The 24,473-nt window shown below is 43.5% G+C and overlaps 1 protein-coding gene and 20 non-coding genes across 21 annotated transcripts in view; all 21 read right to left on the minus strand.

Moving 5' to 3' along the window:
• Positions 1–6,686, minus strand: part of LOC115783180 (inositol 1,4,5-trisphosphate receptor type 3-like) — a 33,815-nt gene extending 27,129 nt beyond the window's left edge. The window contains exons 1-8 of the mRNA XM_030733883.1: positions 6,682–6,686; positions 6,431–6,575; positions 6,200–6,344; positions 5,145–5,359; positions 4,468–4,588; positions 2,434–2,488; positions 2,182–2,347; positions 972–1,130 (exon numbers count right to left, since the gene is read on the minus strand). Of these exons, the coding sequence (XP_030589743.1) occupies positions 972–1,130; positions 2,182–2,347; positions 2,434–2,488; positions 4,468–4,588; positions 5,145–5,359; positions 6,200–6,344; positions 6,431–6,575; positions 6,682–6,686 (1,011 nt within the window). The remainder of the gene's footprint in view (positions 1–971; positions 1,131–2,181; positions 2,348–2,433; positions 2,489–4,467; positions 4,589–5,144; positions 5,360–6,199; positions 6,345–6,430; positions 6,576–6,681) is intronic.
• On the minus strand, positions 1,554–1,626 carry trnak-uuu (transfer RNA lysine (anticodon UUU)). The gene has a single exon. It is a non-coding gene; the product is annotated as a tRNA-Lys (tRNA).
• A 69-nt stretch (positions 6,687–6,755) lies between the features above and the next one.
• trnak-uuu (transfer RNA lysine (anticodon UUU)) lies at positions 6,756–6,828 on the minus strand. Its single transcript has one exon. It is a non-coding gene; the product is annotated as a tRNA-Lys (tRNA).
• A 798-nt stretch (positions 6,829–7,626) lies between these two features.
• On the minus strand, positions 7,627–7,699 carry trnak-uuu (transfer RNA lysine (anticodon UUU)). Its single transcript has one exon. It is a non-coding gene; the product is annotated as a tRNA-Lys (tRNA).
• Positions 7,700–8,497: 798 nt separating this feature from the next.
• On the minus strand, positions 8,498–8,570 carry trnak-uuu (transfer RNA lysine (anticodon UUU)). The gene has a single exon. It is a non-coding gene; the product is annotated as a tRNA-Lys (tRNA).
• Positions 8,571–9,369: 799 nt separating this feature from the next.
• On the minus strand, positions 9,370–9,442 carry trnak-uuu (transfer RNA lysine (anticodon UUU)). The gene has a single exon. It is a non-coding gene; the product is annotated as a tRNA-Lys (tRNA).
• A 799-nt stretch (positions 9,443–10,241) lies between these two features.
• Positions 10,242–10,314, minus strand: trnak-uuu (transfer RNA lysine (anticodon UUU)). Its single transcript has one exon. It is a non-coding gene; the product is annotated as a tRNA-Lys (tRNA).
• Positions 10,315–11,113: 799 nt separating this feature from the next.
• trnak-uuu (transfer RNA lysine (anticodon UUU)) lies at positions 11,114–11,186 on the minus strand. Its single transcript has one exon. It is a non-coding gene; the product is annotated as a tRNA-Lys (tRNA).
• A 799-nt stretch (positions 11,187–11,985) lies between these two features.
• On the minus strand, positions 11,986–12,058 carry trnak-uuu (transfer RNA lysine (anticodon UUU)). The gene has a single exon. It is a non-coding gene; the product is annotated as a tRNA-Lys (tRNA).
• Positions 12,059–12,857: 799 nt separating this feature from the next.
• trnak-uuu (transfer RNA lysine (anticodon UUU)) lies at positions 12,858–12,930 on the minus strand. The gene has a single exon. It is a non-coding gene; the product is annotated as a tRNA-Lys (tRNA).
• Positions 12,931–13,728: 798 nt separating this feature from the next.
• On the minus strand, positions 13,729–13,801 carry trnak-uuu (transfer RNA lysine (anticodon UUU)). Its single transcript has one exon. It is a non-coding gene; the product is annotated as a tRNA-Lys (tRNA).
• Positions 13,802–14,600: 799 nt separating this feature from the next.
• trnak-uuu (transfer RNA lysine (anticodon UUU)) lies at positions 14,601–14,673 on the minus strand. The gene has a single exon. It is a non-coding gene; the product is annotated as a tRNA-Lys (tRNA).
• Positions 14,674–15,472: 799 nt separating this feature from the next.
• trnak-uuu (transfer RNA lysine (anticodon UUU)) lies at positions 15,473–15,545 on the minus strand. The gene has a single exon. It is a non-coding gene; the product is annotated as a tRNA-Lys (tRNA).
• Positions 15,546–16,345: 800 nt separating this feature from the next.
• On the minus strand, positions 16,346–16,418 carry trnak-uuu (transfer RNA lysine (anticodon UUU)). The gene has a single exon. It is a non-coding gene; the product is annotated as a tRNA-Lys (tRNA).
• A 797-nt stretch (positions 16,419–17,215) lies between these two features.
• On the minus strand, positions 17,216–17,288 carry trnak-uuu (transfer RNA lysine (anticodon UUU)). The gene has a single exon. It is a non-coding gene; the product is annotated as a tRNA-Lys (tRNA).
• Positions 17,289–18,085: 797 nt separating this feature from the next.
• On the minus strand, positions 18,086–18,158 carry trnak-uuu (transfer RNA lysine (anticodon UUU)). The gene has a single exon. It is a non-coding gene; the product is annotated as a tRNA-Lys (tRNA).
• An 802-nt stretch (positions 18,159–18,960) lies between these two features.
• Positions 18,961–19,033, minus strand: trnak-uuu (transfer RNA lysine (anticodon UUU)). Its single transcript has one exon. It is a non-coding gene; the product is annotated as a tRNA-Lys (tRNA).
• An 800-nt stretch (positions 19,034–19,833) lies between these two features.
• trnak-uuu (transfer RNA lysine (anticodon UUU)) lies at positions 19,834–19,906 on the minus strand. Its single transcript has one exon. It is a non-coding gene; the product is annotated as a tRNA-Lys (tRNA).
• A 783-nt stretch (positions 19,907–20,689) lies between these two features.
• On the minus strand, positions 20,690–20,762 carry trnak-uuu (transfer RNA lysine (anticodon UUU)). Its single transcript has one exon. It is a non-coding gene; the product is annotated as a tRNA-Lys (tRNA).
• Positions 20,763–21,547: 785 nt separating this feature from the next.
• On the minus strand, positions 21,548–21,620 carry trnak-uuu (transfer RNA lysine (anticodon UUU)). Its single transcript has one exon. It is a non-coding gene; the product is annotated as a tRNA-Lys (tRNA).
• Positions 21,621–22,409: 789 nt separating this feature from the next.
• Positions 22,410–22,483, minus strand: trnak-uuu (transfer RNA lysine (anticodon UUU)). The gene has a single exon. It is a non-coding gene; the product is annotated as a tRNA-Lys (tRNA).
• Positions 22,484–24,473: the final 1,990 nt, after the last annotated feature.

The raw sequence follows: 24,473 nt of genomic DNA on the forward strand, positions 1-24,473 counted from the left end.
ATTGGAGCTATATAAATAAAATTGAATTGAATTAAAAATAATTAGAAAAATTAACAACTTATGTTCTTTAAGAAATGACTTCTTTGATAATAAATTTTACTTTCTACCACATCAGTCACTTATTTTGCCAAACTTTCTCAGCTCACCTGTTATTTCAGCTCATTACCTAATCAGGGACTTGAACCCTGCACCTTCAGATCAAGAGCCCAAGGCTTGGCTTCGGGGCACTACTGCCTCACAGCTAGAATGACATCTAGCAGGGCCGGACTCGATTCCACCAGGCCCAGGCCTCTCGCTCACTGTGTGGAGTTTTACATGTTCTCCCCGTGTCTGCGTGGGTTTCCTCCCACAGTCCAAAGACATGCAGTTACTGGGGTTAGGTTAATTGGTCGCTCTAAATTGCCCATAGGTGTGAATGTGAGTGTGAGTGGTTGTCTGTCTCACTGTGTTAGCCCTGCAACAGGCTGGCAACCTGTTCAAGGTGTACCCTACCTTTGCCCTAAGTCAGCTGGGATAGGCTCCAGCCCTCCTGTGACCCTGAACAGGATAAGTGGAAGAGAATGGATGGATGGTTTGGATTTGACTTTCTGTGTCCACTAGGCAGTGAGCATGATGGGATGTCTGCCTGTTTTTTGTGACCATGTGGACTCATCCAATGAGAATTTACATTAAAATGCACCAGCTAGACATGTATCTCAGGCAACAGGAATGACTGATCAGCTCTCAAGTTTCCAGCTATCTGTGTCCACAGCAGCCTAACACGCTGAGCTACCTTGGCTTTTTTCTCCAAGAGCCAACTGGTGTGCATTTTTAACCTTCAGTTTGACAGGGGGGGGGTTAATCCACAATCTCTTGAAAGTATGTTGAGACCTTATCTTGGTCACTTCTCACTATGATCCTGAAGTGCATTCTCAAAAACTTTTCCCTGTTTTGAAGATAAAGGTGATGATAGTTATCTCGTTAGTCCTCACCTCTGTTTTTTCCTTCTTGTCTTTCTTCCCTTCTCCTCCTCCTGAGCCCTTCTTCTCCACCCACAGTTCAGATTTCTCCACCAATGTCCTGAGACGATCCAGATCTGCCTTAATCAACTTGTAGTTCTCAACATCCTGAGCAGAGATCAGCAACTGGACCTGCAGCCACACCGCAAAGTAACTTGGAGGATTAACATGAGTGTTCTGCTTAATCTGTTAGAGAGATAAATAGATGTAATATACAAAAGGCTAACAAATGCATTTTGACAGTTTGTAGACTTAAGCCCAAAGAGAAAACCACTGTAAGCATGATACAGCTATGAATAAAGCAAGCACTTACAGCAAATATGTACTGCCATTACTGAGAAAGTTTTTTTTTTTAAATATAAAAAATTGATTTTTCAGAGACTGCGGTATTTATAAAACAACATTAGCCTTTGCATGAAACCTGTCAAACTACAGCTGTACACTGATGACACTGAACTTTACACTGCATTGTCATGACTCTTTGAACTTATAAGCTTTTTTAAGCACTCTTTAACTTGTTTTCAATTTTAAATTGAATTATCAAAGCAAGCACATTGCCTCAACAAGGACTTGAACCCTGGACCCTCAGATTAAAAGTCTGATACTCTACCAGCTGAGCTATGCAGGCTCAGTACACAGATCATTGAGAATTATTTTTACCTTGCTAGATTATCAAGGTGATTTATGCCGTACACATAACCTGAGGATTATACTATGAAGGACATTCAACACAACCCGGCTTTCTTTGCATTAGCTGAACTGAAAAAAAAAACAAAACTAAAACAACTAAAACAGGTATATCAGATTTCTCTGTTAAACTGGGCTTTCTGCTTCAGGCTCTGTGCATGGTCATATCTAAAGGGGCATTCACACATTAGTTGACTCTTCTTCAGTACAAAATGATTCCTATGAGTGCCACCAACTCCAGTCAACACTGAGAAATAAATCAGTGCTGCAGAAAATCATTAATCTCTTGATCTAGCATAATCTACCACAATGACTGCATATCAGAGCTCTGAAACTTTACACTGGATGCATTTAAACATTAAAAATTACTGTGCGCTGCTAATAAGCGAGAGATGGAAAATGCTTTAGTTTGTTGGCAGATTAAAATGACTTCTGAAAAAAAGGGGATCAGACTTTTATTTAATGTTCATTTTAGTCTTTGTGTGTATGTGTGTACCTGTTTGAATGTGTGCAGCATTTCCTGTCTCTGGCTGAAATGTCTGAAAAGCAGCTGCAGGGCTGCAGACACCAGAGGAGCGTAGTCATGCATTGTGAGGTGGATCAGCACCCGCAGGAACATACGGCCACCTTCATCATCCACCTCCAGGATACTGTTCCCTTTACTGCGCACAAACACACAAAGTACCTAAGATCAGTGTGTGTTATATTAATAAAACCTACACACAAGTGCATGTCCAACATTACATACCCAACTCCAAACATGGCCTCTGCCTGCTCACCAATGAACTGCAGGTTGATGGTGGCTGAGGAGGGCCAAAAAGGTAGACATTAAAAACAACAGAACTGAAGTAAATTGGTGCTTATTCATGGTGACAGGGTGCAGTGGGTGAAATGGTATACATTACTGTGGGAAAGTCTTGAATCACCCCTCATTTCTTGATATTTTGCTGTGAAGTCCATTATCCAATCTGTCTTTATTAGTTGGCTATGTACCACAGGCCTTTAAGGTGGCAGTAATTAAACCACTACTGACTCACCTAATTAACTAATTATAGGCCAATCTCCAACCTTCCTTTTCTCTCAAAGATCCTTGAAAGAGTAGTTGTAAAACAGCTAACTGATCATCTGCAGAGGAACGGTTTATTTGAAGAGCTTCAGTCAGGATTCAGAATTCATCACAGTACAGAAACAGCATTAGTGAAGGTTACAAATGATCTTCTCATGGCCTCTGACAGTGGACTCATGCAACATTCGTTACTATTGACCATTCAGCCAAATGCTGTGACCGGTTGGGGCCGAGGGGAGAGAGACAGGACAAAAGACACACTGTGGAAGAGATCCAGAGATTAATAATAACTAATGATTGAATACAGAGCAGCCTAGGCCGGTTGCAGCATAACTAAGAGGCAGGGTCACCTGATCCAGCCCTAATTATAAGCTTTATCAAAAAGGAGAGTTTTAAGCCTAATCTTAAAAATAGAGAGGGTGTCTGTCTCCTGAATCCAAGCTGGGAGCTGGTTCCACAGAAGAGGGGCCTGAAAGCTGAAGGCTCTGCCTCCCATTCTACTCTTAAGTATCCTAGGAACCACAAGTAAGCCAGCAGTCTGAGAGCGAAGTGCTCTGTTGGGGTGATACGGGACTATGAGGTCTCTGAGATAAGATATGATGGGTCCTCTTCGAGGATGGCAACCTTCACATTTTGGACCAGGAAGAAAAATAGCTTGAAAGAGGAGTGAAAGAAGCCATCTATGTCCACCATGAACAAGCATCGCTGAACAGAGGTGGTGGGTTACGACACCAGTTGTCCCCCCATCTATAATCCAGTCCTGAGCTCCCTTTCCAGGTGTGAGGCAAAGTCTCACACCTGGAAACCTCCCGAAACCACTGATTGTAATGACCCACACTTTTTTTCACACCCTGGCGCATATGAATTTGCATATGAACAATAGTGGGTCTCTAGTCAACAACCACCCCCCCCCACTGCAGTTTAAATACCTGGGACCTGCCACCATTTGGCTTAGAACTCAAGTAGTGTTTTTGATGAGAGGTTAAAGATTTTCAAGAAACTTAGAGAAGTCCAGTCATCTTTTTTCAAGCTCCAGAGACTATTATGACCTGGATGAGTGATAACCTACACAGACATACAAGGACTGGACTGAAAATGAGTGGAAAAACAGCCAATGTCCAACGAATAACTTGGAAGGACCTTCAGAAAGCCTGAAGCCTTATTGCACAGGACCACTTTAAAAATGACAGGAAAGTCAAGCACTGAACTATAAAGAAATGAGGGATGGTCCAAGACTTGTGCACAGAATAATAATAAATATGGAATGGAATCTGGGGGGGAAATGTGGGATGTACTCTCTTTAGGTTCTGCTTTGCCTTGAATATGAGTTTATCTAGGTTCTACCTGTCATGTCCATGTTAACCGGGACATCTGTGAGCATTGGGAGACAAGTATAACAACAAGCACCTTAACAAAAAACTGCAGGGTGGGTGTTAAGGCAAACCATACACAAATCTATTTCTAAAATCACAGAAAAGATTATCTGAAAAAATGCAAATAAAATTTCCTTGTAAATTTATGACATAAATGTATTGTGAAAGATTAACATATATTTAAATGGGACCTGCCATGCCCCTTTCAAGCTCCACATCTTTATTTCTGACTCCTGCTAAAGCAGCTTTGCATTAATCAAGGGTCAAAAATGATAACCTTTATATATCCTATACTGAGGCTTGGTGCAGCCTCTCGGTTCACCCTCTGTCTGAAAGTGTTTACCTGCATGCTCCATATTAGTGGTAGCATCAGCGTCAGCCATGGGATAAACGTCCACAAACTCCTTTTTGAAGACCGACAGCAGGAAGGAGAGGCGGTAGTCCAGACGGACATTCAGGATGAACTGATGAAAAAGAAAGTGGAGCTTACAATCAGATAACACATTTTAGATTAAAATCGCAACATCTGATTAAAATCATAACGTTGGATTTCATAATCTTAAATTATACTATGCAAAGGCTCTAGGGTCAATCTCGCAACCTTTTGCTTACATGAACAATGCATTTTGTGAGCAGGCTGCTTTGCTGGTGGTTTTCAATTCAATTCAATTTTATCTATATAGCACCAAATCACAACAGTCACCTCAAGGTGCTTTATATTGTAACAAAATCCGTACAATAATTAGAGAGAAACCAGACAGTCTAAACGACCCCTATGAGCAGCACTTGGTGACAGTGGGAAGGAAAAACTCCCTTTTAACAGGAAGAAACCTCCAGCAGAACCAGGCTCAGGGAGGGGGGGTCATCTGCTGAGACCGGTTGGGTAGGAGACAGTTTAAACTGTTTCTGTGATGTTGTCTAATAATTATTAAATAAATTATTTAATAAATTTCATTTTGGATATTGTTTTGCATTCTACTGGTGAAAGTAACCAGGGAGTGTAAAGTTATTTTATAATACCTGTAATATCTCCAGTATCTTCAGCTTGGTATCCATCACTGTCAGGTCCATGTTGTCAAGACTATCTTTACTGCCTCTTTGTCCATCAAGCACAAGTCCCGCCCCCAGCCCTGCCCCTCTGGAAACTCCACCTCCAAATATGGATTGTTTCCTGTTGAGCACCATGGTCGACATCATCTGACCCATCCCATGTAGGGAGCGCTTTACATTCTTCCCTTCATGGCAAGGAGAAAAAAGCTATGTCAGCCTAATTAACCTGACAATATGGGAAATAATTTCAATAACAGTCACACATCCATGTGATGATTACTGAATGGGCTGTCTGAGACAGGAGATCCAGTGTCACGAGGCCTCTGGGAAAGAATCTGAGACTGTTGCTGGATAGTTCAGCATATGATGACCGAGAAACACACAGTGAACCACAAAATTAAGAAAACAGCACAGAAAATGACATTAAAAAAAAACAAACAATATTAATCAAAAAGTGACAAAGTGGACTCAAAACACAAAACAAGTGGAAAGCAACACAAAATGAAAACAAAAGGTGAAAATGACTGAAAAGAAACACTGAACAAAAGGAAAATGAGAAACAACTTGAAACAGGGATAAAGCTACAGTAATAACTCAAAACAGCCAAAAAAATCTGATAAAAAACACTAGAAACAGAAAAAAGACCAGAATGTACCACACAAAGAGAGAGAAAAACTGGATTTGTCAGGAATGGCCATTCATTCATCCGAAACTCTTTACTGTGACCTTTGACAAAATGGATGAATTTAGATAGGTTATCAAAGAGACATTCATCGAACTTGTGGTGTGTGTCCACTCAGTCGTCACATCAATTCATTTTATTCCTTCCACTGTTGACTCAGCCATGTGACTCAGTGACTCACATGCTTACGTGAAAAAGTGCTAATGGACCAAAACAGGTGCTTCCAAAGCAGTGTTGGTGAGATCATCTAAATTTGTCTTGCATCTTTTTTCTGATGTCAAAATCAGTTCTTAAGCAGTTACATATCTTTGTCACAGATCTTTTTTACAGTATTGTTCATCACCTGATGCATCATCATGGAATAGGAGACCGGCCTGTCCTGGATTGGGTCTGCAGTCGATGATGCCCAGCAGGGTCCTGGTGAGTCTGAGTAGCTCAAAAAAACTGTAAAAGCCGAAGTAGATCAAATGTCTGGCCAAACTTACCACCTGAAAGAAGAAGGGAAACCGAAGACGTGATCAGAGGAATGTGGGAAGTACAAATAAAGCTGTAAACTGAGGGAGTAGAAGCAGACCTCGTATGTAAGCTTGTTTTTTTCCTCGTTGTGGAACGGCACGTCATCATGCAGGACGTTGTTGAGATACTCCTCCATGAAGGCCATGGTGTTGGAGAAACGGTTCTTCTTGTTGTCCCTGCTATCGTCCATGTTGGAGTCATAACTGAAGATGAGACACACAGTAGACTAAATTGACTAAACCTAATACACATCTATGAAATTCATGGTCTGCAAACAGCTCCTGCTGAAAGGTAAGCCTCAGTAGGTACTCCATTATCTAGACTTGATAGGGATACTTACTGAAGAGCTTCATTGCTAAGTCAGGCTTAGACTAAAGGACCATTGCCTCAACAGGGACTTGAACCCTGGACCCTCAGATTAAAAGTCTGATGCTCTACCGTCTGAGCTACACAGGCTCTGCAAAGAACCCTCTAAAAACCAGGAACAGGATTCACAGTACAAACCATGCCAATTGACCTTGCCAAAGCCATTGAGTCAGTAGATCATAGGATCCTCTTGTGTGGGTATTCCAGCATTGGTCTGTCCACCACATGCTGTGACTTGTTCGCCAGCTATCTAGCTGACTGTGTCCAACAGCTGAAAACTGATAAGATCTTGTCAAGACCAAAAACCATCTCCAAAGTTGTGCCTCTGGGGTCCCTTTTGGGACCAACCTTGTTCTCCACCTACATTAATGATGTAGCAAAAACTGCTGACAGTTCCCAAATTCATCTGTATACTGATGACACCATCCTTTATTCAGTTGGCCCTTCAATCCATTCTGCAACAGCTAATCTTAAACTCAGCCTCACCTCTGTAGAGTAGTCCTTTCACAACCTTCCTTTCCACCTGAACACCAATGAGACCAAATTCATCATCTTTGGTCAAAAAAATGAGGCCTCCACCCCGTGAGATCAGCAGAGCCAATGACACGGCTTTGGAACATGTTCAGTCTTACAAATACCCAGGCATCTGGCTGCATTCATATCTGTCCATCACACACAATTATCTTCAGACAAAAGTCAAAACCAGACTGGCTTTCCTCTTCTGCAGAAAAGCCTCCTTTACTCATGGTCTGTCCACAGAATCAATCAAGATATGTCATTATTTATTACACTCTATGATGTGGGTGTGATTTTTATTCCTTGAAGAGCCCCAATCAGACAGCTCAGTCAGGGAAACCACAACACAGGTTAGTTATACTAAAGTACCATTGCCTGAACAGGGACTTGAACCCTGGACCCTCAGATTAAAAGTCTGATGCTCTACCGTCTGAGCTACACAGGCTCTGCAAAGAGCCCTCTAAAAACCAGGAACAGGATTCACAGTACAAACCATGCCAATTGACCTTGCCAAAGCCATTGAGTCAGTCGATCATAGGATCCTCTTGTGTGGGTGTTCCAGCATTGGTCTGTCCACCACATGCTGTGACTTATTCGCCAGCTATGTAGCTGACTGTGTCCAACAGCTGAAAACTGATAAGATCTTGTCAAGACCAAAAACCATCTCCAAAGTTGTGCCTCTGGGGTCCCTTTGGGACCAAACTTGTTCTCCACCTACATCAATGATGTAGCAAAAACTGCGGACAGTTCCCAAATTCATCTGTATACTGATGACACCATCCTATATTCAGTTGGCCCTTCAATCCATTCTGCAACAGCTAATCTTAAACTCAGCCTCACCTCTGTAGAGTAGTCCTTTCACAACCTTCCTTTCCACCTGAACACCAATGAGACCAAATTCATCATCTTTGGTCAAAAAAATGAGGCCTCCACCCCCGTGAGATCAGCAGAGCCAATGACACGGCTTTGGAACATGTTCAGTCTTACAAATACCCAGGCATCTGGCTGCATTCATATCTGTCCATCACACACAATTATCTTCAGACAAAAGTCAAAACCACACTGGCTTTCCTCTTCTGCAGAAAAGCCTCCTTTACTCATGGTCTGTCCACAGAATCAATCAAGATATGTCATTATTTATTACACGCTATGATGTGGGTGTGATTTTTATTCCTTGAAGAGCCCCAATGAGACAGCTCAGTCAGGGAAACCACAACACAGGTTAGTTACACTAAAGTACCACTGCCTGAACAGGGACTTGAACCCTAGACCCTCAGATTAAAAGTCTGATGCTCTACCGTCTGAGCTACACAGGCTCTGCAAAGAACCCTCTAAAAACCAGGAACAGGATTCACAGTACAAACCATGCCAATTGACCTTGCCAAAGCCATTGAGTCAGTAGATCATAGGATCCTCATGTGTGGGTATTCCAGCATTGGTCTGTCCACCACATGCTGTGACTGGTTCGCCAGCTATCTAGCCGACTGTGTCGAACAGCTGAAAACTGATAAGATCTTGTCAAGACCAAAAACCATCTCCAAAGTTGTGCCTCTGGGGTCCCTTTTGGGACCAACCTTGTTCTCCACCTACATTAATGATGTAGCAAAAACTGCAGACAGTTCCCAAATTCATCTGTATACTGATGACACCATCCTTTATTCAGTTGGCCCTTCAATCCATTCTGCAACAGCTAATCTTAAACTCAGCCTCACCTCTGTAGAGTAGTCCTTTCACAACCTTCCTTTCCACCTGAACACCAATGAGACCAAATTCATCATCTTTGGTCAAAAAAATGAGGCCTCCACCCCCGTGAGATCAGCAGAGCCAATGACACGGCTTTGGAACATGTTCAGTCTTACAAATACCCAGGCATCTGGCTGCATTCATATCTGTCCATCACACACAATTATCTTCAGACAAAAGTCAAAACCACACTGGCTTTCCTCTTCTGCAGAAAAGCCTCCTTTACTCATGGTCTGTCCACAGAATCAATCAAGATATATCATTATTTATTACACTCTATGATGTGGGTGTGATTTTTATTCCTTGAAGAGCCCCAATGAGACAGCTCAGTCAGGGAAACCACAACACAGGTCAGTTATACTAAAGTACCATTGCCTGAACAGGGACTTGAACCCTGGACCCTCAGATTAAAAGTCTGATGCTCTACCGTCTGAGCTACACAGGCTCTGCAAAGAACCCTCTAAAAACCAGGAACAGGATTCACAGTACAAACCATGCCAACTGACCTTGCCAAAGCCATTGAGTCAGTAGATCATAGGATCCTCTTGTGTGGGTATTCCAGCATTGGTCTGTCCACCACATGCTGTGACTGGTTCGCCAGCTATCTAGCTGACTGTGTCCAACAGCTGAAAACTGATAAGATCTTGTCAAGACCAAAAACCATCTCCAAAGTTGTGCCTCTGGGGTCCCTTTTGGGACCAACCTTGTTCTCCACCTACATTAATGATGTAGCAAAAACTGCTGACAGTTCCCAAATTCATCTGTATACTGATGACACCATCCTTTATTCAGTTGGCCCTTCAATCCATTCTGCAACAGCTAATCTTAAACTCAGCCTCACCTCTGTAGAGTAGTCCTTTCACAACCTTCCTTTCCACCTGAACACCAATGAGACCAAATTCATCATCTTTGGTCAAAAAAATGAGGCCTCCACCCCCGTGAGATCAGCAGAGCCAATGACACGGCTTTGGAACATTTTCAGTCTTACAAATACCCAGGCATCTGGCTGCATTCATATCTGTCCATCACACACAATTATCTTCAGACAAAAGTCAAAACCAGACTGGCTTTCCTCTTCTGCAGAAAAGCCTCCTTTACTCATGGTCTGTCCACAGAATCAATCAAGATATGTCATTATTTATTACACTCTATGATGTGGGTGTGATTTTTATTCCTTGAAGAGCCCCAATGAGACAGCTCAGTCAGGGAAACCACAACACAGGTTAGTTATACTAAAGTACCATTGCCTGAACAGGGACTTGAACCCTGGACCCTCAGATTAAAAGTCTGATGCTCTACCGTCTGAGCTACACAGGCTCTGCAAAGAACCCTCTAAAAACCAGGAACAGGATTCACAGTACAAACCATGCCAATTGACCTTGCCAAAGCCATTGAGTCAGTAGATCATAGGATCCTCTTGTGTGGGTATTCCAGCATTGGTCTGTCCACCACATGCTGTGACTGGTTCGCCAGCTATCTAGCTGACTGTGTCCAACAGCTGAAAACTGATAAGATCTTTTCAAGACCAAAAACCATCTCCAAAGTTGTGCCTCTGGGGTCCCTTTTGGGACCAACCTTGTTCTCCACCTACATTAATGATGTAGCAAAAACTGCGGACAGTTCCCAAATTCATCTGTATACTGATGACACCATCCTTTATTCAGTTGGCCCTTCAATCCATTCTGCAACAGCTAATCTTAAACTCAGCCTCACCTCTGTAGAGTAGTCCTTTCACAACCTTCCTTTCCACCTGAACACCAATGAGACCAAATTCATCATCTTTGGTCAAAAAAATGAGGCCTCCACCCCCGTGAGATCAGCAGAGCCAATGACACGGCTTTGGAACATTTTCAGTCTTACAAATACCCAGGCATCTGGCTGCATTCATATCTGTCCATCACACACAATTATCTTCAGACAAAAGTCAAAACCAGACTGGCTTTCCTATTCTGCAGAAAAGCCTCCTTTACTCATGGTCTGTCCACAGAATCAATCAAGATATGTCATTATTTATTACACTCTATGATGTGGGTGTGATTTTTATTCCTTGAAGAGCCCCAATGAGACAGCTCAGTCAGGGAAACCACAACACAGGTTAGTTATACTAAAGTACCATTGCCTGAACAGGGACTTGAACCCTGGACCATCAGATTAAAAGTCTGATGCTCTACCGTCTGAGCTACACAGGCTCTGCAAAGAGCCCTCTAAAAACCAGGAACAGGATTCACAGTACAAACCATGCCAATTGACCTTGCCAAAGCCATTGAGTCAGTCGATCATAGGATCCTCTTGTGTGGGTATTCCAGCATTGGTCTGTCCACCACATGCTGTGACTTGTTCGCCAGCTATCTAGCTGACTGTGTCCAACAGCTGAAAACTGATAAGATCTTGTCAAGACCAAAAACCATCTCCAAAGTTGTGCCTCTGGGGTCCCTTTTGGGACCAACCTTGTTCTCCACCTACATTAATGATGTAGCAAAAACTGCTGACAGTTCCCAAATTCATCTGTATACTGATGACACCATCCTTTATTCAGTTGGCCCTTCAATCCATTCTGCAACAGCTAATCTTAAACTCAGCCTCACCTCTGTAGAGTAGTCCTTTCACAACCTTCCTTTCCACCTGAACACCAATGAGACCAAATTCATCATCTTTGGTCAAAAAAATGAGGCCTCCACCCCCGTGAGATCAGCAGAGCCAATGACACGGCTTTGGAACATGTTCAGTCTTACAAATACCCAGGCATCTGGCTGCATTCATATTTGTCCATCACACACAATTATCTTCAGACAAAAGTCAAAACCACACTGGCTTTCATCTTCCGCAGAAAAGCCTCCTTTACTCATGGTCTGTCCACAGAATCAATCAAGATATGTCATTATTTATTACACTCTATGATGTGGGTGTGATTTTTATTCCTTGAAGAGCCCCAATGAGACAGCTCAGTCAGGGAAACCACAACACAGGTTAGTTATACTAAAGTACCATTGCCTGAACAGGGACTTGAACCCTGGACCCTCAGATTAAAAGTCAGATGCTCTACCGTCTGAGCTACACAGGCTCTGCAAAGAACCCTCTAAAAACCAGGAACAGGATTCACAGTACAAACCATGCCAATTGACCTTGCCAAAGCCATTGAGTCAGTAGATCATAGGATCCTCTTGTGTGGGTATTCCAGCATTGGTCTGTCCACCACATGCTGTGACTGGTTCGCCAGCTATCTAGCTGACTGTGTCCAACAGCTGAAAACTGATAAGATCTTGTCAAGACCAAAAACCATCTCCAAAGTTGTGCCTCTGGGGTCCCTTTTGGGACCAACCTTGTTCTCCACCTACATTAATGATGTAGCAAAAACTGCTGACAGTTCCCAAATTCATCTGTATACTGATGACACCATCCTTTATTCAGTTGGCCCTTCAATCCATTCTGCAACAGCTAATCTTAAACTCAGCCTCACCTCTGTAGAGTAGTCCTTTCACAACCTTCCTTTCCACCTGAACACCAATGAGACCAAATTCATCATCTTTGGTCAAAAAAATGAGGCCTCCACCCCCGTGAGATCAGCAGAGCCAATGACACGGCTTTGGAACATGTTCAGTCTTACAAATACCCAGGCATCTGGCTGCATTCATATCTGTCCATCACACACAATTATCTTCAGACAAAAGTCAAAACCAGACTGGCTTTCCTCTTCTGCAGAAAAGCCTCCTTTACTCATGGTCTGTCCACAGAATCAATCAAGATATGTCATTATTTATTACACTCTATGATGTGGGTGTGATTTTTATTCCTTGAAGAGCCCCAATGAGACAGCTCAGTCAGGGAAACCACAACACAGGTTAGTTATACTAAAGTACCATTGCCTCAACAGGGACTTGAACCCTGGACCCTCAGATTAAAAGTCTGATGCTCTACCGTCTGAGCTACACAGGCTCTGCAAAGAACCCTCTAAAAACCAGGAACAGGATTCACAGTACAAACCATGCCAACTGACCTTGCCAAAGCCATTGAGTCAGTAGATCATAGGATCCTCTTGTGTGGGTATTCCAGCATTGGTCTGTCCACCACATGCTGTGACTGTTCGCCAGCTATCTAGCTGACTGTGTCCAACAGCTGAAAACTGATAAGATCTTGTCAAGACCAAAAACCATCTCCAAAGTTGTGCCTCTGGGGTCCCTTTTGGGACCAACCTTGTTCTCCACCTACATTAATGATGTAGCAAAAACTGCGGACAGTTCCCAAATTCATCTGTATACTGATGACACCATCCTATATTCAGTTGGCTCTTCAATCCATTCTGGCACAGCTAATCTTAAACTCAGCCTCACCTCTGTAGAGTAGTCCTTTCACAACCTTCCTTTCCACCTGAACACCAATGAGACCAAATTCATCATCTTTGGTCAAAAAAATGAGGCCTCCACCCCCGTGAGATCAGCAGAGCCAATGACACGGCTTTGGAACATGTTCAGTCTTACAAATACCCAGGCATCTGGCTGCATTCATATCTGTCCATCACACACAATTATCTTCAGACAAAAGTCAAAACCAGACTGGCTTTCCTCTTCTGCAGAAAAGCCTCCTTTACTCATGGTCTGTCCACAGAATCAATCAAGATATGTCATTATTTATTACACTCTATGATGTGGGTGTGATTTTTATTCCTTGAAGAGCCCCAATGAGACAGCTCAGTCAGGGAAACCACAACACAGGTTAGTTACACTAAAGTACCATTGCCTGAACAGGGACTTGAACCCTGGACCCTCAGATTAAAAGTCTGATGCGCTACCGTCTGAGCTACACAGGCTCTGCAAAGAACCCTCTAAAAACCAGGAACAGGATTCACAGTACAAACCATGCCAATTGACCTTGCCAAAGCCATTGGGTCAGTAGATCATAGGATCCTTTTGTGTGGGTATTCCAGCATTGGTCTGTCCACCACATGCTGTGACTGGTTCGCCAGCTATCTAGCCGACTGTGTCCAACAGCTGAAAACTGATAAGATCTTGTCAAGACCAAAAACCATCTCCAAAGTTGTGCCTCTGGGGTCCCTTTTGGGACCAACCTTGTTCTCCACCTACATTAATGATGTAGCAAAAACTGCTGAGAGTTCCCAAATTCATCTGTATACTGATGACACCATCCTTTATTCAGTTGGCCCTTCAATCCATTCTGCAACAGCTAATCTTAAACTCAGCCTCACCTCTGTAGAGTAGTCCTTTCACAACCTTCCTTTCCACCTGAACACCAATGAGACCAAATTCATCATCTTTGGTCAAAAAAATGAGGCCTCCACCCCCGTGAGATCAGCAGAGCCAATGACACGGCTTTGGAACATGTTCAGTCTTACAAATACCCAGGCATCTGGCTGCATTCATATCTGTCCATCACACACAATTATCTTCAGACAAAAGTCAAAACCAGACTGGCTTTCCTCTTCTGCAGAAAAGCCTCCTTTACTCATGGTCTGTCCACAGAATCAATCAAGATATGTCATTATTTATTACACTCTATGATGTGGGTGTGATTTTTATTCCTTGAAGAGCCCCAATGAGACAGCTCAGTCAGGGAAACCACAACACAGGTTAGTTATACTAAAGTACCATTGCCTGAACAGGGACTTGAACCCTGGACCCTCAGATTAAAAGTCTGATGCTCTACCGTCTGAGCTACACAGGCTCTGCAAAGAACCCTCTAAAAACCAGGAACAGGATTCACAGTACAAACCATGCCAATTGACCTTGCCAAAGCCATTGAGTCAGTAGATCATAGGATCCTCTTGTGTGGGTATTCCAGCATTGGTCTGTCCACCACATGCTGTGACTGGTTCGCCAGCTATCTAGCTGACTGTGTCCAACAGCTGAAAACTGATAAAATCTTGTCAAGACCAAAAACCATCTCCAAAGTTGTGCCTCTGGGGTCCCTTTTGGGACCAACCTTGTTCTCCACCTACATTAATGATGTAGCAAAAACTGCTGACAGTTCCCAAATTCATCTGTATACTGATGACACCATCCTTTATTCAGTTGGCTCTTCAATCCATTCTGCGGCAGCTACTCTTAAACTCAGCCTCACCTCTGTAGAGTAGTCCTTTCACAACCTTCCTTTCCACCTGAACACCAATGAGACCAAATTCATCATCTTTGGTCAAAAAAATGAGGCCTCCACCCCCGTGAGATCAGCAGAGCCAATGACACGGCTTTGGAACATGTTCAGTCTTACAAATACCCAGGCATCTGGCTGCATTCATATCTGTCCATCACACACAATTATCTTCAGACAAAATTCAAAAACAGACTGGCTTTCCTGTTCTGCAGAAAAGCCTCCTTTACTCATGATCTGTCCACAGAATCAATCAAGATATGTCATTATTTATTACACTCTATGATGTGGGTGTGATTTTTATTCCTTGAAGAGCCCCAATGAGACAGCTCAGTCAGGGAAACCACAACACAGGTTAGTTATACTAAAGTACCATTGCCTCAACAGGGACTTGAACCCTGGACCCTCAGATTAAAAGTCTGATACTCTACCGTCTGAGCTACACAGGCTCTGCAAAGAACCCTCTAAAAACCAGGAACAGGATTCACAGTACAAACCATGCCAATTGACCTTGCCAAAGCCATTGAGTCAGTAGATCATAGGATCCTCTTGTGTGGGTATTCCAGCATTGGTCTGTCCACCACATGCTGTGACTTGTTCGCCAGCTATCTAGCTGACTGTGTCCAACAGCTGAAAACTGATAAGATCTTGTCAAGACCAAAAACCATCTCCAAAGTTGTGCCTCTGGGGTCCCTTTTGGGACCAACCTTGTTCTCCACCTACATTAATGATGTAGCAAAAACTGCTGACAGTTCCCAAATTCATCTGTATACTGATGACACCATCCTTTATTCAGTTGGCTCTTCAATCCATTCTGGCAGCAGCTACTCTTCAACTCAGCCTCACCTCTGTAGAGTAGTCCTTTCACAACCTTCCTTTCCACCTGAACACCAATGAGACCAAATTCATCATCTTTGGTCAAAAAAATGAGGCCTCCACCCCCGTGAGATCAGCAGAGCCAATGACACGGCTTTGGAACATGTTCAGTCTTACAAATACCCAGGCATCTGGCTGCATTCATATCTGTCCATCACACACAATTATCTTCAGACAAAAGTCAAAACCACACTGGCTTTCCTGTTCTGCAGAAAAGCCTCCTTTACTCATGGTCTGTCCACAGAATCAATCAAGATATGTCATTATTTATTACACTCTATGATGTGGGTGTGATTTTTATTCCTTGAAGAGCCCCAATGAGACAGCTCAGTCAGGGAAACCACAACACAGGTTAGCTATACTAAAGTACCATTGCCTGAACAGGGACTTGAACCCTGGACCCTCAGATTAAAAGTCTGATGCTCTACCGTCTGAGCTACACAGGCTCTGCAAAGAGCCCTCTAAAAACCAGGAACAGGATTCACAGTACAAACCATGCCAATTGACCTTGCCAAAGCCATTGAGTCAGTAGATCATAGGATCCTCTTGTGTGGGTATTCCAGCATTGGTCTGTCCACCACATGCTGTGACTTGTTCGCCAGCTATCTAGCTGACTGTGTCCAACAGCTGAAAACTGATAAGATCTTGTCAAGACCAAAAACCATCTCCAAAGTTGTGCCTCTGGGGTCCCTTTTGGGACCAACCTTGTTCTCCACCTACATTAATGATGTAGCAAAAACTGCTGACAGTTCCCAAATTCATCAGTATACAGATGACACCATCCTTATATTCAGTTGGCCCTTCAATCCATTCTGCAACAGCTAATCTTAAACTCAGCCTCACCTCTGTAGAGTAGTCCTTTCACAACCTTCCTTTCCACCTGAACACCAATGAGACCAAATTCATCATCTTTGGTCAAAAAAATGAGGCCTCCATCCCCGTGAGATCAGCAGAGCCAATGACACGGCTTTGGAACATGTTCAGTCTTACAAATACCCAGGCATCTGGCTGCATTCATATCTGTCCATCACACACAATTATCTTCAGACAAAGTCAAAACCAGACTGGCTTTCCTCTTCTGCAGAAAAGCCTCCTTTACTCATGGTCTGTCCACAGAATCATCAAGATATGTCATTATTTATTACACTCTATGATGTGGGTGTGATTTTTATTCCTTGAAGAGCCCCAATGAGACAGCTCAGTCAGGGAACCACAACACAGGTTAGTTATACTAAAGTACCATTGCCTGAACAGGGACTTGAACCCTGGACCCTCAGATTAAAAGTCTGATGCTCTACCGTCTGAGCTACACAGGCTCTGCAAAGACCCTCTAAAACCAGGAACAGGATTCACAGTACAAACCATGCCAATTGACCTTGCCAAAGCCATTGAGTCAGTCGATCGTAGGATCCTCTTGTGTGGGTATTCCAGCATTGGTCTGTCCACCACATGCTGTGACTGGTTCGCCAGCTATCTAGCTGACTGTGTCCAACAGCTGAAAACTGATAAGATCTTGTCAAGACCAAAAACCATCTCCAAAGTTGTGCCTCTGGGGTCCCTTTTGGGACCAACCTTGTTCTCCACCTACATTAATGATGTAGCAAAAACTGCGGACAGTTCCCAAATTCATCTGTATACTGATGACACCATCCTTTATTCAGTTGGCCCTTCAATCCATTCTGCAACAGCTAATCTTAAACTCAGCCTCACCTCTGTAGAGTAGTCCTTTCACAACCTTCCTTTCCACCTGAACACCAATGAGACCAAATTCATCATCTTTGGTCAAAAAAATGAGGCCTTCACCCCCGTGAGATCAGCAGAGCCAATGACACGGCTTTGGAACATGTTCAGTCTTACAAATACCCAGGCATCTGGCTGCATTCATATCTGTCCATCACACACAATTATCTTCAGACAAAAGTCAAAACCACACTGGCTTTCCTCTTCTGCAGAAAAGCCTCCTTTACTCATGGTCTGTCCACAGAATCAATCAAGATATGTCATTATTTATTACACTCTATGATGTGGGTGTGATTTTTATTCCTTGAAGAGCCCCAATGAGACAGCTCAGTCAGGGAAACCACAACACAGGTTAGTTACACTAAAGTACCATTGCCTGAACAGGGACTTGAACCCTGGACCCTCAGATTAAAAGTCTGATGCTCTACCGTCTGAGCTACACAGGCTCTGCAAAGAACCCTCTAAAAACCAGGAACAGGATTCACAGTACAAACCATGCCAATTGACCTTGCCAAAGCCATTGAGTCAGTAGATCATAGGATCCTCTTGTGTGGGTATTCCAGCATTGGTCTGTCCACCACATGCTGTGACTGGTTCGCCAGCTATCTAGCTGACTGTGTCCAACAGCTGAAAACTGATAAGATCTTGTCAAGACCAAAAACCATCTCCAAAGTTGTGCCTCTGGGGTCCCTTTTGGGACCAACCTTGTTCTCCACCTACATTAATGATGTAGCAAAAACTGCTGACAGTTCCCAAATTCATCTGTATACTGATGACACCATCCTTTATTCAGTTGGCCCTTCAATCCATTCTGCAACAGCTAATCTTAAACTCAGCCTCACCTCTGTAGAGTAGTCCTTTCACAACCTTCCTTTCCACCTGAACACCAATGAGACCAAATTCATCATCTTTGGTCAAAAAAATGAGGCCTTCACCCCCGTAAGATCAGCAGAGCCAATGACACGGCTTTGGAACATGTTTCAGTCTTACAAATACCCAGGCATCTGGCTGCATTCATATCTGTCCATCACACACAATTATCTTCAGACAAAAGTCAAAAACCAGACTGGCTTTCCTCTTCTGCAGAAAAGCCTCCTTTACTCATGGTCTGTCCACAGAATCAATCAAGATATGTCATTATTTATTACACTCTATGATGGTGGTGTGATTTTTATTCCTTGAAGAGCCCCAATGAGACAGCTCAGGTCAGGGAAACCACAACACAGGTTAGTTATACTAAAGTACCATTGCCTGAACAGGGACTTGAACCCTGGACCCTCAGATTAAAAGTCTGATGCTCTACCGTCTGAGCTACACAGGCTCTGCAAAGAGCCCTCTAAAAACCAGGAACAGGATTCACAGTACAAACCATGCCAATTGACCTTGCCAAAGCCATTGAGTCAGTAGATCATAGGATCCTCTTGTGTGGGTATTCCAGCATTGGTCTGTCCACCACATGCTGTGACTGGTTCGCCAGCTATCTAGCTGACTGTGTCCAACAGCTGAAACTGATAAGATCTTGTCAAGACCAAAAACCATCTCCAAAGTTGTGCCTCTGGGGTCCCTTTTGGGACCAACCTTGTTCTCCACCTACATTAATGATGTAGCAAAAACTGCTGACAGTTCCCAAATTCATCTGTATACTGATGACACCATCCTTTATTCAGTTGGCCCTTCAATCCATTCTGCAACAGCTAATCTTACTAACTCAGCCTCACCTCTGTAGAGTAGTCCTTTCACAACTCTTCCTTTCCACCTGAACACAATGAGACCAAATTCATCATCTTTGGTCAAAAAAATGAGGCCTCCACCCCCGTGAGATCAGCAGAGCCAATGACACGGCTTTGGAACATGTTCAGTCTTACAAATACCCAGGCATCTGGCTGCATTCATATCTGTCATCACACACAATTATCTTCAGACAAAAGTCAAAACCACACTGGCTTTCCTATTCTGCAGAAAAGCCTCCTTTACTCATGTCTGTCCACAGAATCAATCAAGATATGTCATTATTTATTACACTCTATGATTGTGGGTGTGATTTTTATTCCTTGAAGAGCCCCAATGAGACAGCTCAGTCAGGGAAAACCACAACACAGGTTAGTTATACTAAAGTACCATTGCCTGAACAGGGACTTGAACCCTGGACCATCAGATTAAAAGTCTGATGCTCTACCGTCTGAGCTACACAGGCTCTGCAAAGAATCCTCTAAAAACCAGGAACAGGATTCACAGTTACAAACCATGCCAATTGACCTTGCCAAAGCCATTGAGTCAGTAGATCATAGGATCCTCTTGTGGGGTATTCCAGCATTGGTCTGTCCAACATGCTGTGAGGTTCGCCAGCTATCTAGCTGACTGTGTCCAACAGCTGAAAACTGATAAGATCTTGTCAAGACCAAAAAACCATCTCCAAAGTTGTGCCTCTGGGGTCCCTTTTGGGACCAACCTTGTTCTCCACCTCATTAATGATGTAGCAAAAACTGCTGACAGTTCCCAAATTCATCTGTATACTGATGACACCATCCTATATTCAGTGGCCTTCAATCCATTCTGACAGCTATCTTAAACTCAGCCTCACCTCTGTAGAGTAGTCCTTTCACAACCTTCCTTCCACCTGAACACCAATGAGACCAAATTCATCATCTTTGGTCAAAAAAATGAGGCCCCACCACCCCGTGAGATCAGCAGAGCCAATGACACGGCTTTGGAACATGTTCAGTCTTACAAATACCCAGGCATCTGGCTGCATTCATATCTGTCCATCACACACAATTATCTCAGACAAAAGTCAAAACCACACTGGCTTTCCTTCTGCAGAAAAGCCTCCTTACTCATGGTCTGTCAACAGAATCATCAAGATATGTCATTATTTATTACACTCTATGATGTGGGTGTGATTTTTATTCCTTGAAGAGCCCCAATGAGACAGCTCAGTCAGGGAAACCACAACACAGGTTAGTTACTAAAGTACCATTGCCTGAACAGGGACTTGAACCCTGGACCCTCAGATTAAAAGTCTGATGCTCTACCGTCTGAGCTACACAGGCTCTGCAAAGAACCCTCTAAAAACCAGGAACAGGATTCACAGTACAAACCATGCCAATTGACCTTGCCAAAGCCATTGAGTCAGTAGATCATAGGATCCTCTTGTGTGGGTATTCCAGCATTGGTCTGTCCACCACATGCTGTGACTGTTCGCCAGCTATCTAGCTGACTGTGTCCAACAGCTGAAAACTGATAAGATCTTGTCAAGACCAAAAACCATCTCCAAAGTTGTGCCTCTGGGGTCCTTTTGGGACCAACCTTGTTCTCCACCTACATTAATGATGTAGCAAAAACTGCTGACAGTTCCCAATTCATCTGTATACTGATGACACCATCCTATATTCAGTTGGCCTTCAATCCATTCTGCAGCTACTCTTAACTCAGCCTCACCTCTGTAGAGTAGTCCTTTCACAACCTTCCTTTCCACCTGAACACCAATGAGACCAATTCATCATCTTTGGTCAAAAAAGAGGCCTCCACCCCCGTGAGATCAGCAGAGCCAATGACACGGCTTTGGAACATGTTCAGTCTTACAAATACCCAGGCATCTGGCTGCATTCATATCTGTCCATCACACACAATTATCTTCAGACAAAAGTCAAACCACACTGGCTTCCTCTTCTGCAGAAAAGCCTCCTTTACTCATGGTCTGTCCACAGAATCAATCAAGATATGTCATTATTTATTACACTCTATGATGTGGGTTGATTTTATTCCTTGACGAGCCCCAATGAGACAGCTCAGTCAGGGAAACCACAACACAGGTTAGTTTACACTAAAGTACCATTGCCTGAACAGGGACTTGAACCCTGGACCTCAGATTAAAAGTCTGATGCTCTTACCGTCTGAGCTACACAGGCTCTGCAAAGAACCCTCTAAAAACCAGGAACAGGATTCACAGTTCAAACCATGCCAATTGACCTGCCAAAGCCATTGAGTCAGTAGATCATAGGATCCTCTTGTGTGGGTATTCCAGCATTGGTCTGTCCACCACATGCTGTGACTGGTTCGCCAGCTATCTAGCTGACTGTGTCCAACAGCTGAAAACTGATAAGATCTTGTCAAGACCAAAAACCATCTCCAAAGTTGTGCCTCTGGGGTCCCTTTTGGGACCAACCTTGTTCTCCACCTACATTAATGATGTAGCAAAAACTGCGACAGTTCCCAAATTCATCTGTATACTGATGACACCATCCTTATTCAGTTTGGCCCTTCAATCCATTCTGCAACAGCTAATCTTAAACTCAGCCTCACCTCTGTAGAGTAGTCCTTTACACCTTCCTTTCCACCTGAACACCAATGACACCAAATTCATCATCTTTGGTCAAAAAAATGAGGCCTCCACCCCCGTGAGATCAGCAGAGCCAATGCACGGCTTTGGAACATGTTCAGTCTTACAAATACCCAGGCATCTGGCTGCATTCATATCTGTCCATCACACACAATTATCTTCAGACAAAAGTCAAACCACACTGGCTTTCCTCTTCTGCAGAAAAGCCTCCTTTACTCATGGTCGTCCACAGAAATCAATCAGATATGTCATTATTTATTACCCTCTATGAGTGGGTGTGATTTTTATTCCTTGAAGAGCCCCAATGAGACAGCTCAGTCAGGGAACCACAACACAGGTTAGTTATCTAAAGTACCATTGCCTCAACAGGGACTTGAACCCTGGACCCTCAGATTAAAAGTCTGATGCTCTACCCGTCTGAGCTACACAGGCTCTGCAAAGAACCCTCTAAAAACCAGGAACAGGATTCACAGTACAAACCATGCCAATTGACCTGCCAAAGCCATTGAGTCAGTTCGATATAGTCCTCTTGTGTGGGTATTCCAGCATTGGTCTGTCCACCACATGCTGTGACTGGTTCGCCAGCTATCTAGCTGACTGTGTCCAACAGCTGAAAACTGATAAGATCTTGTCAAGACCAAAAACCATCTCCAAAGTTGTGCCTCTGGGGTCCCTTTTGGGACCAACCTTGTTCTCCACCTACATTAATGATGTAGCAAAAACTGCTGACAGTTCCCAATTCTCTGTATACTGATGACACATCCTTTATTTAGTTGGCCCTTCAATCCATTCTGCAACGCTAATCTTAAACTCAGCCTCACCTCTGTAGAGTAGTCCTTTTACACCTTCCTTTCCACCTGAACACCAATGAGACCAAATTCATCATCTTGGTCAAAAAATGAGGCCTCCACCCCCGTGAGATCAGCAGAGCCAATGACACGGCTTTGGAACTGTTCAGTCTTACAAATACCCAGGCATCTGGCTGCATTCATATCTGTCCATCACACACAATTATCTTCAACAAAAGTCAAAACCACACTGGCTTTCCTCTTCAGAAAAGCCTCCTTTACTCATGGTCTGTCCACAGAATCAATCAGAATGTCATTATTTATACACTCTATGATGTGGGTGGATTTTTATTCCTTGAAGAGCCCAATGAGACAGCTCAGTCAGGGAAACCACAACACAGGTTAGTTATACTAAAGTACCATTGCCTGAACAGGACTTGAACCTGGACCCTCAGATTAAAGTGATGCTCTACCGTCTGAGCTACACAGGCTCTGCAAAGAACCCTCTAAAAACCAGGAACAGGATTCACCGTACAAAACCATGCCAATTGACCTTGCCAAAGCCATTGATCAGTAGATCAAGGATCCTCTTGTGTGGGTATTCCAGCATTGGTCTGTCCACCACATGCTGTGACTGGTTCGCCAGCTATCTAGCTGACTGTTCCAACAGCTGAAAACTGATAAGATCTTGTCAAGACCAAAAACCATCTCCAAAGTTGTGCCTCTGGGGTCCCTTTTGGGACCAACCTTGTCTCCACCTACATTAATGATGTAGCAAAAAACTGCGGACATTCCCAAATTCATCTGTATACTGATGACAACCATCCTTATTCAGTTGGCTCTTCAATCCATTCTGGGCAGCTACTCTTAACTCAGCCTCACCTCTGTAGAGTAGTCCTTTCAACAACCTTCCTTTCCACCTGAACACCAATGAGACCAAATTCTCATCTTTGGTCAAAAAAATGAGGCCTCCACCCCCGTGTAGATCAGCAGAGCCAATGACACGGCTTTGGAACATGTTCAGTCTTACAAATACCCGGCATCTGCTGGCATTCATATTGTGTCCATCACACACATTATCTTCAGACAAAGTCAAAACCACACTGGCTTTCCTCTTCTGCAGAAAAGCTCCTTTACTCATGGTCTGTCCACAGAATCAATCAGATATGTCATTTTTTATTACACTCTATGATGTGGGTGTGATTTTTATTCCTTGAAGAGCCCCAATGAGACAGCTCGTCAGGGAAACCACAACACAGTTAGTTACACTAAAGTACCATTGCCTGAACAGGACCTTGAACCCTGGACCCTCAGATTAAAAGTCTGATGCTCTACCGTCTGAGCTACACAGGCTCTGCAAGCAACCCTCTAAAACCAGGAACAGGATTCCCAGTACAAACCATGCCAATTGACCTTGCCAAAGCCATTGAGTCAGTAGATCATAGGATCCTCTTGTGTGGGTATTCCAGCATTGGTCTGTCCACCACATGCTGTGACTGTTTCGCCAGCTATCTAGCTGACGTGTCCAACTGAAAACTGATAAGATCTTGTCAAGACCAAAACCATCTTTAAAATTGTGCCTCTGGGGTCCCTTTTGGGACCAACCTTGTTCTCCACCACATTAATGATGTAGC

This window comes from Archocentrus centrarchus, chromosome 7, assembly GCF_007364275.1.
Source record: "Archocentrus centrarchus isolate MPI-CPG fArcCen1 chromosome 7, fArcCen1, whole genome shotgun sequence".
NCBI lineage: Eukaryota > Metazoa > Chordata > Actinopteri > Cichliformes > Cichlidae > Archocentrus > Archocentrus centrarchus.